Here is a 15,750-nt window from a genome sequence, read left to right on the forward strand (position 1 = left end):
ATTTGCAATCTATCGAAATAGGGTAGTAAAACTTGTCTCAAAAAGGACAATGCACACAGTCCAAAAGGTGCTCCATAATTACGGTAAGCAATTTTTGTGCAGTCTGAAAGACAGTCAAGCAAGCATTAAAAAGTTTGTAATTACTTCATTAACAGAGTTCAATGAGCAATGCTGTGCAATAGGCAACAAGACGCTGCTGTAGAAGGCTTTGTATTAATTCTGACCATTTAAAGGTAATGTGTGCAGAGAGAACACAGAGCACTTCTGTGTTCCACATACATCAAAATACAGCCGCCATGATTGGGAATCAAGCCTACAACCTTGTTCTCGGCAGTACCGACACCATAGTCAGTGAGCCACGGTGCCGAACTGTCGCAGCTCTGAAGCTGTGCCAGCCACAGAGCAAGTCTAAGCAGAGACTGCAGACTTTGCAAACTTGCTCAGCACCTAACAGTGCACCTAGGCTTCACTTAAACTAAAACAAAGGCTTATTTAATTTACGCACTTCAAACTTTGACAGCGTGGATTCTTTAGTACCGCAACACAGCTTTATGGACATAGGCACGCTGTAGCACTGACAAAGCCACTTTCTGCACTTCCTGAAGAAACTTGTACAGCTGAGTGGAATGCCACATAACCTCTAGAAATACAACACTACCCTCTACAAAAGTAACTTCCAAAAAAACATTTAGACTAAACACTAACACACACTCCATTTCAGCTTCAGCAAAGTTCAAGGGCAAGGAAATGGCATTTGTTTTTACACTTTCTTGTTGTCATACCTCTTTCAACACCCCGTTCTCAGCTTCCATCTGTATGATCTGCCTCCTGAGGTCATCAACTGGAAAGGTAGAGAAAAGGATTATGCAGATCCTACATACACCAGTTGGAATCAGTCTAGTGTAGCTTTGTTTGGGTGATAAAGTGTTCAAAGCAATGCTTATGTCTTTCTTTTATCAAGGTTAGTTGAAGGTCACATCGGTCTTTTGGAGAGTTCAGTGCATCACCTAGTGGGTCAAACGGGCCGTCGTGAATGTTCGTTGCAATACAGTTCACTTCCATTAATTTAATCGTGAAGGGACCAACGAAATCTGGCAGGTTGAAATAAACTAGATGCAGAAAAAAACACCAAGCCACACTGCCAATTCATTTAGCAGCATTTGCTGGAGTTGACCAAGCTTCTGAACCAGATGTGCAACCACTTTCGAAGTGTCCAATGTAGAAAACATGATTTAAAGCTCCTAACCAAAGCAGAAATCTAAAATCCACGCGATATTTAGAATGGTGACCGGTTTCCTAAAGTCAGCTTCGTCACAATATGCCATGTTAAGCGGCAAAGCTTACGAACGATGCAACAGCGATTTTGGTTTTGTATGTATATGATTGGACTGTGCAGGCAATTTTTGGCCCAATTTCTTTGGAAAACAAAAGGTGCCCATTCAAATTGGGTAAATACCGTAATCAGGCATGGTGTACTATCATTACTGCTTGAAAATCTGTCTAGGGCTGGCTAAAAGTAGGTGCTTTTGACAGGAGAATCGCATGCATTCACTTTCCACTAAGTTCAGCCAAAACAGATGCTGCCACTAAAGCGGTCGTTATTGGGATCGCCATTGGGGTCAGGCGCATGCGTGCTGACCTGTTCAAGTTCGAATTGCCCAGCAAACACCCATTTTAGTATCGAAATAACAAAACGAGTGGGCCCATAGAAATGCATGGGCGCCGGGGATGGAACCTTCAGCCAGGATCAAATTTAACGAAAAATGAAATTAACCGGAGTCAAATCAACAGAAGTCTTACTGTATCTATCTGCCAGAGAGTGAAGTAAAAAACAGGGACAAAAGGACAGACATGGCCAAGAGCTAGCAACTCCTTGTTCCTCCTAGAAAGTCCTTGTCTGTGTTTTTCCATCCCCGCTTTTGCCTTCAACTACTCACAATGGAACACAAGCTGTGCCGCTCTGAAGGCTTGCAATGTTTATTCACGGCCAATCTGTGCGACGCATCTTAATGCATGCTCTTTAGACTCCCTGTTCTACTGAGGCAAAATGTCAGCGCATGCTTGAAAAACTTTCCTACAAATCCCCATGTGCCATCTCTCGCCCAACCACACCCTCCTCATTGCAACCTACGAAGACAAAAAATTGTGCCCGAGCGCTCCTATTACCCGGCACCCCACACTGCAACTGTATTGCATAATATATACGTGCTGGCTTTGCTGAGCCACACCTTTACCTAAGCATCTTTTGCATACTTGCACATAATGCTCGCTGTGCTTTTTCCTACTCCCGACGTGAAGAAATCCCAACGTGAAGAAATCGAGCGAAACTTACCCAGGGCCATGTCGCTTGCTTTGGTTTCTTTCCTGAGCATGATCGTCTGGGACAGCCACTCCTCCATTCGCCGCAGAACTTCACCATCAGAGGGATCCGTAAGCTTTGCAAAAGAAGGAATCAAGAAATTGTTGGTCGTTACAAAGAAAAATTAAAGCAATTTCTCTGCTATTGAGCCGAATAACAATTAGACACCACGTTACCGGCCAATAATCAACCCATTATCAAGAAATTCCCAAAAACAGTCTTTAAAGACTCCTCAACCAGTCTATACTGATTTAGCAGTTCTCTTTAGGGTCCCTCTAATGTATAAGACCAACTGCAGTTTCAGACACCTTAAAACACACTGACATGACCGTGTGCATGACCACAGGCTAATTTTGCCATGAAGTAAAGCAGAAATTGCAATATTGCTGTGTTGATACGTAGTGCCATGGTTGTCAGCCATGTCTCCGGCATCTCTTCAAACCGAAACTAGATAATTGTCAATCCAGTAGTTGCCGACACCACCCGAACCGCAGACCAAGCCAAGCCAACTAAGCCATTTGTCATGACAATTTTGTTGCGTGCCTGCAGTGTTTGTTATTTTACTAATTAAATAGTGACACGGTCCCTGGCGACTTTTTCAAGCAGTTTCAAGTGGCACCAACTCCACCGTCTATATCTGTGCCGACAAGGGAAGGCCGGAATAATCGGCCGCGCGTCTAGCCAAGTTGACATGACATGGCATCGTGCTCGGTCTTGCAGCATGTTTAATGCTGGAGGTTGCACAATCTTGAGTTTCGGAGACCCACTGAAGCGAGAGGCAGACAAAGCGTTCGCCCCGTCGCTGGAGCTTTTAATAATAGCATAGCCTCATTGCGGGTGACATTATCAGCTGCGCAGGCAAAGTGGATGCGAAAGTGTGGCTGGCTTTGCTTCACACTGCCAATATGAGACTATCGTCAACACGGCACTAAACCATATCTTTTGTCACCGACTTAAATTCAACCAAATGACTTTCTTTTTGCATTCAAATTTGCTTTTTCCGGTTACACAATGATTCTGAAAATTTTGCAGCCCCTTCCATGTAAGAAAAATCCATAGGCGACTGTACTTATTTGCATAAAGGGCAATTTCTATATAATTAAGGAAATAGCCAGTTTTACCAATCATTATATTAAGGTTTAACTATTTCGCGTGATTAGACCCAGACGCGCCAACAGGGAACATGGTTTGTGGAAATGTTACAAGACTGTGTGCTTGACACTGCCAAGAATGTCATTACTCACGGATGTATCTTGCACTAGTCATGCGAAATTGATATCCCCAAAAGTGCCAATCCAAGAACACAGCACACTAATTTTGGCCAGTTGTTGAACAAAGTCACTTATTTTCTGGCAAATGCGATATTTTGAACTCCCAATTATTTAGACTTTCTGACAGTCATTGTCGTGTCAGGATTTTCAGTCGGCGACTAAGTACAAATTTTACCATGACCATGGCCAGTTGTATTGTTAACCTTTTGAGGGTTGATTTTTTTCGCCACTGCGACCGCCCAGGGTCGATTTTTTTTATTGCAGATTCCAATTGTTCTTAGGGACTTATTTTTAAAAAATATAACGTCATTTTTTTAGGGTGACCATAAAGTGAGAAAAAAATATTTTGCATTGGTATATATGTACTCTTCATTCATGAATAGCAACAATAAAAAAGGAAAGAAACTTATAATTCAATATTTGATGCATTGTTATACACATTGAATATGCGCACACGAGAATATTTTGGAAGACTGAAATGTTCCTGCTCTTACACTAATATGTACATCTATAACGTAATTGAACTGCGTAGATGTGCCCACTCAAAAAAATTGTGTGGTTGTGTGCTCGTCAAAAAAGCAACACTTGTGACAAGCTTCCGCTGATCATCTTCATCTGCGGCGAGGTGTCACTGGATGACGCCATCTAGGAGGCTTTGCCTGGTGCCGACACCGCTGCGACATCAGACGAGGACGACGCCACAGATGTCGTGCCTGTGCCTACCACGTTCGCTGAGGTGGTACGGCACATAGACGGCATCCAGAACTTCATCTATTCACGCGATGCTGCAAAGGACTTCCTTTTGGATGTTGCCCAACTCGAGCGAAAGCTCTTGGTTCACGGATCAAACAAGGTCCAAAAGAAACTTGCCGACCTTTTTTTAAAAGTTCGCGCCGGCTGGCGGGAATTGCGGCAGTGGAGTGCCGTAAAGGTTAGTTTGAATAAAGCATGGTTGGTACCTGTACTGCAGCATTAATTCTTATCACATTTACTTTTTTGGTAATTTGGGCTTCCAAGCCCTGTAGAGTATGTTAGTAGTTTACATTGAGGTTTCTCGTAAATCCGTCACGCGAAATAAGTAGTACAGTCGAACCTGGCTATATCGAACTTGCAAGAAACCGCCTATCAGTTCGATAAAGAGCATAATTCGATATAAGCCTGCTAAATAATTGGATGTCATAAAAGCACATACTGTTTATAAAATCACCTTATTGATGAAACTAGCTTAGTTTCACAAGAAATAGTACCGCATTTTCTTCTGCTTGGGCGAGCTCGCTGTCTGCGACACACGCACTTCCGCACATTGTCTAAGGAGTCGGAGCAGCTGAGGCCGCAACCTTCCGCATTTGCACAGAAGCACCGGACTAGTGCGAGTGCACCAATCACTTCGGAGGATGTGGGCAAAGGACTGTCGTTGCTTTGCTCACTGTGCCCACTTTCACTTGTGCTCGGTACGATGTCGGCAATGTAGTCTTTGTTCTCGGGCTCTGCCGTAGTCGTGACACCATCATTTGCACTCACAAAATCGTCCACCGCTGATTCGTCAGCAGCTTCCGTAAATTCTGACAGCACGCTCCAAACTTCGGTACGTAACACTGGCAACGGCTGCATCACATTCATCAGAATTTAGTCATCAACGAGCACGCGCAAGCCCGCATGGCTGAAGCAATTTCGGATGAACCAGTCGTACACGGCCATGCGTACGCGTCGGGCGCCACGGGCACCGGGTCACGAGTTCGGCCGCTTTAGCCGTAATCACCCCCTTATTCTTCAAGATCGTGACAAGAGTGCTCCTCGGAATCATTCATGCTGCGGGGACATCCGACCCGATTTATGATTTCAAGCTTCACGACGAAAGGCGAATTCTGCTGCTTCATCACAGCAACACTACGGGAGAAGGCCGACAACGCACAAACACAATGAATGAACCAAAAAAGCAGCAAGACAACTCGCACTTGCACCATCTTGCACGACGAGGGCACAAGAGCCTCTGATTGGCTGTCTGAACAAGCACTGCGAGTGGGCCAGGATAATTCTTTACAGGGGGGGTGTCGACGGCTTGTCCGAGGCAGCGCGGTCACGGTAAGGAGGGTGGTTGGCTGGAGCCGCGGCACCAGGTTTCCCCGCCACCAAGATGGAAAGCCAACTTCTGGGGGCACTTTTCCGCCACTTGATGTTCGATATATCGGGAGTCGCTGCTATTTTTGTTCAATGTAAGCGTAACTTTTGCTATATATACTCATGGTAACTATACTGTGTCCAGAAATTGTTTGATATTGTCACAGTCGGTAATGTGGAAAGAAGACGACGCTGATGGTGGTCCTAGAGATGACGAAGAAGAGTTTAGCTTCAGCGCTGCTCGGACTCGACTTTTTGTCTGCCCATTCTGCTCCGATTGACTGTTCCGCCGGTGTTGTACAACTTGACCTACCCCTACCTGTTCCCATTGACCTTCCGGCTCGAGCTCCAGCTCAACTTTGTTCCGCGGATTTTATACGCCTGCCATCTCTTGCAGCAACCTTCATCCCTGTTTTAGCCAGCCCACCTGTACCTGATGGAGACTATGTCCTTATTCCCTCGACGTCAGTCCTGCTTTCTTACAATGTCTCCTTCCCACACACCATCGTTTCTTTTGCGGACAATCAGACATGTCTTCCTATCCTAAATTTCGGACAGTGCCCACAAGTAGTTCCTCGAGGCATGTCTCTTGCCACATTGTCACCAACGCACGAGTGCCACATTCTGCTCTATCTGTTGCGCCGTCTTCGACCACTGCTCATTCTGCACCTTCTGCATTAGTACCGACCGACGATTTTACAAAGATGATTGCACCGGACCTCTCAACCCAAGAAGCCGCACAGCTCCGTGGCCTCCTCGAGTCCTACTCCGACATTTTCGATCTGAACGATGACCCTTTGCGACAAACTACGGTCGTGACACATCGGATAAATACCGGCGATGCAGCACCTGTTCGCAGACGCCCATACCGGGTGTCGCCCTCTGAGCGACAAGTTATCCAGAGCGAAGTTGACAAGATGCTTGCCAAAGGGATTATTGAAAACTCTTCCAGCCCGTGGGTGTCCCCTGTTGTTCTCGTCAAAAAGAAGGATAACAGCTGGCGATTCTGCGTTGACTATCGTCATCTAAACACGATCACCAAGAAAGATGTATATCCACTTCCCCGCATTGACGATGCTCTGGATTGTCTCCATGGTGCCACTTATTTTTAATCTATAGACCTTCGCTCTGGATATTGGCAAATTGCCGTGGACGAAATGGACCGTGAAAAGACCGCATTCGTCACACCAGACGGCCTATATCAGTTCCGGGTAATGCCTTTTGGCTTGTGCAATGCCCTGGCGACCTTTGAACGGATGATGGACATGCTCTTGCGTGGTTTGAAATGGTCCATCTGTTTGTGCTACTTGGATGACGTCATCGCATTCTCTTCAACTTTTGCGACTCATCTTGAAAGACCCACCTGTTCTTTCTGTTTTTCGCACCACTGGCTTGCAGCTCAACTCGTCCAAGTGCCACTTCGGTCACTGCCAAATAACTATGCTCGGACACCTCGTCGATTCATCAGGCATTCGCCCCGACCCCGCTAAAGTTCACGCTGTGCAGAATTTCCCCGTACCAACTTGTGCCAAAGATGTTCGCAGCTTTATTGGCTTATGCTCGTACTTCCGCAGGTTTGTGGAAAATTTCGCCCATGTTGCCCGTCCCCTGACTGACCTCCTGAAGAAAGACGTTCCTTTCTCTTGGGGCTCTGAACAAGCGTCTGCTTTCTCGTAGCTCACCACACCTCCTGTTCTCACCCATTTTGACGCCTCCACTCCGACAGAAATCCGCACTGACGCTAGTGGCTACGGCATCGGCGCAGTTTTATCTCAACGCCAATGTGGGCACGACCGCGTCATCGCCTACGCCAGCCGCCTCCTCTCTCCCGCAGAGCGCAATTACTCGATTACTGAGCGCGAGTGTCTCGCCCTCATTTGGGCGGTGGGCAAGTTCAGACCCTATATATATGGTTGGCCATTTACAGTTACAACCGACCACCACGCCCTTTGTTGGCTTTCCTCCCTTAAGGATCCCACCGGACGCCTCAGTCGCTGGGCCCTACGGCTGCAGGAATACACATACACTGTGGTCTACAAGTCGGGTCGTCTAGATCAGGACGCCGACTGCCTGTCTCGAAATCCCGTCGATGTACCGGACGGCTTAGTGGATGTCGCACCGATCTGCGTTCTTTCGCTCTCTGCCTTGCAAGACATTGGCGCTGAACAACGACTCGATGAGTCGTTACACCCAATTATCGAACGCCTGCTCTCTGATCCGTCTGACCCATCCCTTCACATGTTCGTGCTACAAAATGGCATCCTGTATCGCCGCAACATGCACCCCGACGGGCCCGAGCTCCTGACCGTCATTCCATCTCATCTGCGACAGACTGTACTGCAGCAGCTGCACGACGTTCCCACCGCTGGGCACCTTGGCGTTACGCGGACCTATGACCGAATTCGGCGACGGTTCTTTTGGCCCCGTCTCAACCGCTCCGTTCGCCGTTATGTTGCCGCGTGTGAGTCGTGTCAATGCCGGAAAAGACCAGCTGTGCCTCCTGCCGGACTGCTGCAGCCTTTGGATATACCGGCCGACCCTTTTTTTCGCGTTGGCGTTGATCTTCTCGGACCATTCCCTATGTTGAATGACGGAAATAGGTGGATTGCCGTCGCTACGGACTATACAACTCGCTATGCCATTACTAGAGCCCTACCGACCAGCTGCGCTACAGACGTCGCTGATTTCTTGCTTCACGACGTTATCTTGCACCACGGTGCACCTCGTCAACATCTCACCGATCGCGGCAGATACTTTCTTTTCAAAGTCACAGATGAGCTACTTCGATCATGTGCTACTAAACACAAACTTACTACCGCTTACCATCCTCAAACTAACGGTCTTACCGAACGCCTGAACTGCACCTTAACCGACATGCTCGCAATGTATGTTTCCTCCGATCATCGCGACTGGGACATTGCTCTACCATTTGTCACGTTCGCCTACAATTCCTCACGCCACGACACAGCTGGCTATTCCCCCTTCTATCTCCTCTTCGGCCGTGAGCCAACTTTGCCTTTCGAGACACTCCTCTCGACCACGCTCGATTCGCCGACAGAGTACATTCGGGATGTCATAACCACAGCGACCCAAGCACGCCAGATTGCCCGCATTCGTCTTTCTGCTTCACAGACACGCCAGAAGTGCCATTACGACCAGCGCCATCACGACGTGCATTATGAACCAGGTGCCCTTGTGCTAGTCTGGTATCCAACTCGGCATGTTGGTCTTTCGGAGAAATTCCTCTCGTGATACTATGGCCCTTACCGCATCCTTCGCCAGGTGACCCCTGTCACGTATGAAGTGTCTCCGCTGGATGCCACGGTGCCTTCACCTCTCTCTGACATCATCCACGTCAGCTGTCTCAAACCTTACCTTTCTCGGACAGATGAGCCGCACCAATCAGGTGCTTTTTCCGACGGGGGTGATGTCACAGTCGGTAATGTGGAAAGAAGACAACACTGATGGTGGTCTTAGAGACGACGAAGAAGAGTTTAGCTTCAGCGCTGCTCTACGCTTGTTGGCTCAGCCATTAAAAGCCACTTGTAAATAGACGAACACTTCTTTCTTCCCATAACATCATATAGAATAATTCGATACAAACGGGTTCGATATAGTCTGGTTCGACTGTATTTTTATAGGCATAATTTATGTTTGGATTTTACAAACCCTCGCATTTTACGACGCTTTTTCGCGGTCCCAAGAAAGTCGTATAATCGGTGTTCCACTGTATCTTTAAACATAGCACCAACTTGAGAATGTAGTTGCCGAGCTGGAAAATACTTTTGCGATCTGCCAATGGTGATAATATTCAAAAATTCTTGCAAGTTAAAAAAATAATACCCGGTATAAATACCACACATAGTGAAAAGCAATGAACAAAACAAACGAGGCATACCAAGTAGTTCTGCAGCTCGGGCATGCGGATCACCTCCCTTGGCGTTTCTGGAGGTGGCATTGTGGAAAGCTCTTTCAGGCTGCCTGCAGGGTAATCAGGTAGGAAATGTCAACCAAGTTAAAGGGACATTAAAAGCAACATAAAGTGTTTATACTGGTAAAGTATTCTTTTATAACTATTTTCACTCACTTGGTGCCAAAGCGTCGATTACTGGTGAGAAAAAAAATTTACACAGAAGTTTCTCTTGAATTTTGTGCCAAAACTTCACCAGCTGATAGATCAGTTTGGTGTTGTAGGTTTCAATGTTCTGGAAGGGCTGGCTTGAGTTGAGTCAGTCAAATTTTTTTAAGTTACTTTAGATCATACATTTTCCCTGTTTGCACGTTTTTCATCACGGTTCTTTCCAGAACATATGAACAAGGTTCTACTGTAAACAGTTACAGATTGTAGATTGCTGCTTTGTTTAGGAGCTTCAATGTAATTTCTATGTTAGTTTTCTACTTTGGGTGCAATGAAAGCGGGTGTGCATTTGATTCAGGGACGTGTTAGTCGAGTAAATACTGCGAAATGAATCAACAGCGAGTACGTATTGCTGTTTTTTTTCTGTGCATTGTTTATTCAACCAGTCGGATAATTCGACTAATTTTGCCGGTCACATGAGGGTCGAATTAATGGAAGTCGACTGAAGAGACAGAACCGACGGTGTGCGATAGTTGCAATAGTGTGCAAGTGAGTGTAGGAGTGAGTGAGTAAAAACCGAGTGAAAATTCTCCGGTGATTTGAGTGCGGCGGGGCCCCGAGTCCTTGGACTCGGGCGGCTTCCTTGGCGTGCCGGACGGCCCCCAATTGATTGGCGAGGTAGTGGCTGAGCAGGGCCGCCTCCCAACGCGCCCCTCGGTTCGAGACTGCCATGTCTACCCCGTTCATCGGGGACTCCTGCTGCTCGCTACCGGTGCATTCCGACAGCTTTACACTTGTCGGATGAATAAATGTCGAGGTAGGAGAGGTGTAGGAAAAAAAAGGGGGTGGGGGGAAGAAAACAAGACAAGCATGTCTCACCGCCGAACTTTGCCGTACGCGGCAAGATGGGCCGTCTGCGACCGGTACGCAGATTGAGCGTTGCGGCGGGCGTTGTCGGTGTGGAGCACGGGACCAGGACCTCCTGAGCCATCTCCGCAAATTTCATCACGTGCTGAGAAATAAAAAGCCAAACAAGCACATTCACTTCTTTTTGCTGCATCATTCGCCGCAGTGCAAAAGGCAGCTCACAATATTGAGAATTTAGCACGTTGTAAGCCGATGGACTTCGACCAGAAGTTTTCGAAAATTTGTATCCGTACAACTCCAGTGCTCTCTAGAACAGTTTGCACAGCTAGCAAGTTACAGCAGATTAATCTGCTACAAGAACAACCCACTAACTATTCTTCCAATTAAAAGTTTGATTCACGAGGTTTCACTTACCGAAGCAACATTGGTGCTATGAGAAATGACGTTTGGGATTATTTGCAACCACCTGGTATTCTTAAAGTGCACCTAAATCAAGATACACGAGCATTCTGGTGCTTCAGCCTTGTTGTACAGCCACAAAAAACGAACTGAATCCGTAACCTCGCACTCAACAGCGGAGTGCCATACGTATTGACAAGAGTGGATATAACTAGGAACCCAGCGATATAACTAGGAACCCAGCGGCACAACATCTAGTTTCGAAAAGTGATAAAAAAAAAGGATTCGCAGTTCCGACAGAAAGGCGAAGCACCAATTGCGATTGCAAATTAGTAGGTCACTGTACCAAGTAAGGATGGTAGTTTCATCGGGCGTATACACTTGTTAATTTAGTTAGTAGGCGAATGTTTACAACAGAATGTGTAAGAATGACTCAACGAGGACGTAGAAAGAAACACACACAAAGGCAGCGCTGTGCGAGTCTGCTTTTACTCCCTTGTTCAGTCACGCTTACACATTCTATCATGGATTCAAACCGACTAGCCCATCAATGTGTTAAGTAATTTAACTAGCACGGTGTCACGTGCACACAGGTAAACACGAACACATCTCGATCAATGACAGCGGAAACGGTCTGAAAACGCTGGAGTTAGGAACATTGTGGCAGCAGCCGCGAGCCAAGTGACCTCTGTGCATCTGTCGCTTCAACGCGTACAAAACGTTGAAAGCATGGCGCATACGAAGCTACTGGCACTACGCGCACTCTAAAAAACATAGCAGATCGCTTTGAAGATGAGGCCCCCGCAGGCACGCACTTTAGCCACGTCGCAGACTGCTTTCAAGACACACGAGCGGCGGCAATGCGTCCCTATGGCGTCAGCTAAAGGCGTCTACTACGGCGTCCGCGATTCGCATGGCCAAAGCCATAGACACTGCAGTTGTCTCCGCTCTGCACATAGCAGTTGGCAAGGAGGACATCAAGGCACTGTAGCAGCCGCCAGAGAAGAATGCCCCTCCTCCCTCGCCCTACCCCCATGCCTCACACGTTACAGGAGAGGGCACGCATCCGGGCCGCGTTCCTCACTCGCGCATGCGAGATCGAACTGAGTTTGCCGGCCCGCCCTCCCACGCTGTCATACGTATCCTCACGGCGACGGCAGAAATGCGTCTGGAGTGTCCATATAATTGCTATCATAATAAAAAAAAAAAAGATTTAACACTACCAGATGTACTGCCAGCCACAAAGTATGGCCTAGAGGTGCCACGACATACATGAATTTCTGCTCTGCTAAGGCATGCTCCTTTTTTATTTAATAAACTACTCTTGAGGTTGCAATGACCACTACATGGTTAAACTGAATTCACAGCAGTTAAGCTTTATACAACCCCTGTGTCCCTAACTTTTGTGGTCGACTGTACCTGTTGTGGCCCAGGTCAGTGTAGGATTAAAAACTTGATTTGATGGAAGCCGCTGCATTACTCACAAAGGTCTCATCATAGTCGTCTGGCCGCGGGTTCAGGCAGACAATCATCCGCACTTTGCCTTCACCATCAAAGAAGTTCTTGAAGAGATGGGTGATCTTTGCATCTCTGTAGGGCACCATCTGCAAGTTTTGGCAAACGGAAAGATTATAACAGGACGTTAGGACTACACACTTAGGCTTCTGCAGTCATTGGAAAATGGACTAATCGGAAAACAATGAAGGGAAAAGGAGAAGCTTCTAACTGCTAGTGATGAAAGGTTTATGGCCCGTTAACGGCTATACTAAAGACAGTGAATGCGTCAGATTTCTAAAACGCATCACGCTGTTTGGGAGCTGTACACTTTGGCCAGGCCAGAGAAACAAGAAGTCACCTTATTTGACCCAGTTGTCTGGTTTTCCCTCAGAATTTCAATGCACGTGCGCAGGACCATGAGAGAATTGTTGATGTTTCCTGAAAGAAAAAGAAAAGTTGGCCAGGACGAAAATTGGACAAATCACTTTTAACTGTTATGCTTGAAGCAGCGGTATATATACATTATAATTTCAAAGATACGAATCTCTGGATGGCACCAAATTGCCTATTTGCCTATTTGTGCTTTTATTCTCAAAATGTATCGTCACGCATATCACGGTTTTAACACCATGTTGGCTATGTGCCTTCATAATTGCATACCATATTTACTCAAATCTAATGCACACCTTTTTTCCGATAAAATGAGTCCAAAAATTGCATGCGCGTTAGAAACGAGTAAGACCTTAATTAAAACCTTGTTACCATATCGCCATCAGCATTAGAAAAATGGGCGCCTCGCACGCGCTTCTAGCCTAACTGCCGTAGCTTCCTCCATGTGCATACCTCCATGTTGTGTGTGTAACCATGTGCCGGTGTAACCTAGTCTACTGCCTGTTTTCCCATTTGCTGCGTTTATTCAATCAGCATGGAAGTGCTGACTGCGAAGACACGCCAAGTCCACCATGATGCCGCATTTAAAAGTTATGTGCGCGGAGGTGGAGCTGCATCAAGGGCGTTCGGAGTTCCCGAAACTCGCATGCGGGACTGGCGCAAACAGAAGAATATTTTCGCCAGCAAAGCAACAAGGAAGGGTTTCAGTGGACCGAAGCAGGGCCGCTTCGCCGGAATAGAAGAGCTGCTTGCGGAATACGTGCAGGAACGGCGAGCGGCACAGTGGCCTGTGATTACCGATCAGCTCAAAGTACGAGCGATGCAGTTAGCCCTACAGAAAGGGCTAATGTGGAGCAACTTCAAAGCGAGCAGGTGCTGGCTATCAAATTTTATCAAAAGAAAAGGCTTTTCCCTTTGAAGGGGGACACGGATATGCCAAAAATTGCCCGAAGAATATGAAGAGAAATTGCACAGTTTTCAGCCGTATGCTTTCAAGTTGCGCCATAGAAGCGGATACCACTTCGGACAGATTGGAAATGCTGATCAGACGTCTCTACTTTGACATGCCTGCCACCGGAAGCGCTAAAAAAAAGGAGGCGAAGCAAGTGCGTGTTTTGTCTTCCGCCCACGAAAAAACTAGTCACCGCAACGCTTTGTTGCATTGCGGATGAACACAAGCTGCCCCGTATCTTATCTTCATACAGAAGACGCTCCCTAAAGGAATTGGGTTTCCAAGTGGAGTGATTGTGCGCGCAAATGAAAAAGGTTGGATGACCACAGACTTGGTCACTGAATGGATTGGCAACGTTTGGCGGAAGACACCCGGCGGCAGTTTGGGTCTGCGTGGGATGCTTGTGCTCGACGTGTTCATGTGCCACCTAGACCAGCGCATCAAGGACAAGCCGGCTGCATGGAACACTGACCTTGTCGTGATACCCGGTGGCACGACATCGCAGCTTCAGCCACTCAATGTTTGTTTGAACAAGCCAGTGAAAGATAGAATATGGGCGCTCTACACCGAATGGCTTGTCAGTGGCTGCCACGAATCTACCCCACCGCAGGTCTTTGCTGGATGGGTGAAAGATGCATGCTGCATGATTCCGTCTGCCATGGTCAACAAGGCCTTTAAAAGTGCAGGATTTAAAATGCCATGGCCGGCACCGAGAATGAAATGCTTCGGTCTGTTGATAGCGACGAGTGATATCTATTGCCCCAAGCGACTCGTACCAGCACAGTGAAAATCTTGGTGGCAAGGTACGCCACTTCCATTTGAGTATTTCTATATGAAAGCACGATGTTCGCGGTATTGTACTCTTGTTTTTTTGGTCATGGAAAACAGGTGCGCGTTACAATCGAGGACACATTAGAATCAAGTAAATACGGTAGTTGCCACCCATGATCGCATCAACATGGGCCGTCGTTTCATCCACAGCAGTTGCCGCAGACAATAGTTACATTTTGACTCGGTGCAAAGCTGTCCATGATGAAGAGCATTGGCTATATCGTGATGGACGGGCGATCTGCTGGCAAACAGCTCGCTGGTGAAAAAATAATTGGGAAGTACGTATATAACCGTGTGTTTAGTACCTCAATATAACGAAAGGTGTTTATACATCATTTCAATATAACGAAACTGCACCACTGCCGTGAAGGAATACCAAAAAAACGAATGGATACTTCTGCGGACACAGATGGTGAAATGGTTGAATTGCTGTTGGCTGCTTGCGAGCACACCTCTCAAATTGAGCGCAACCACGAGCGATCGCCGAAGTGGAGCGGCATCATGTTGGTATGAAGTCCAAATGCAATAAGATGCTATGGCACCCTGTGCGCTGTATGCTTTTGGTGCGAGTAAAATTGCGAGGGTGAGCTGGGAAGTATGGTGGATTGATAACCGTCTTCCCACACAAGCAACAGGAAAGTGCGCGGGAAGGGGGAGGTGGCAAGTGCGGGCAGCTTGGTGCGTGGCTCCTCTTCTAGCATGGCCAGGCTGTGCACAGAGTTTCATACAATTACTAGAGGGAACTGTGGCGCTAATGCCTACGGGAAGCTACAAGCAGGGCAGTTCAGTCAGCATAGGAACGATGGGTAGCACATACATGGATTGGCCTTAACTTCATCCTGCCGACTTAAAAATGATCTCTTGGCAAAGTTTCGAAGCCATTTGAAGAAAGTACTGCACTACAGTAAAAGCTCGTTAATTCGAACCGCAAGGGGAAGCCGCTTCAGTTCGAATTAACGAAAGTTCGAACTAACGAAAGTGAAGGAGA

At 47.1% G+C, this 15,750-nt stretch overlaps 1 protein-coding gene across 5 annotated transcripts in view; it reads right to left on the bottom strand.

Annotated features, from left to right (window-relative positions):
* pav (kinesin family member pavarotti) overlaps window positions 1-15,750 on the bottom strand; it is a 67,678-nt gene that overhangs the window by 34,511 nt on the left and 17,417 nt on the right. For all 5 annotated transcript variants that reach the window (XR_010565912.2, XM_065438822.2, XM_065438821.2 and 2 more), the window contains 6 exons: window positions 12,948-13,027; window positions 12,577-12,696; window positions 10,706-10,838; window positions 9,647-9,729; window positions 2,333-2,435; window positions 783-841 (listed from right to left, as the gene is read on the bottom strand). Coding sequence is in view for 4 of the 5 variants with exons in the window: in XM_065438822.2 (XP_065294894.1) it covers window positions 783-841; window positions 2,333-2,435; window positions 9,647-9,729; window positions 10,706-10,838; window positions 12,577-12,696; window positions 12,948-13,027 (578 nt within the window). In the remaining variant the exon portion in view is untranslated. The remainder of the gene's footprint in view (window positions 1-782; window positions 842-2,332; window positions 2,436-9,646; window positions 9,730-10,705; window positions 10,839-12,576; window positions 12,697-12,947; window positions 13,028-15,750) is intronic.

The sequence above is a fragment of the Dermacentor albipictus genome, chromosome 4 (assembly GCF_038994185.2).
Source record: "Dermacentor albipictus isolate Rhodes 1998 colony chromosome 4, USDA_Dalb.pri_finalv2, whole genome shotgun sequence".
NCBI lineage: Eukaryota > Metazoa > Arthropoda > Arachnida > Ixodida > Ixodidae > Dermacentor > Dermacentor albipictus.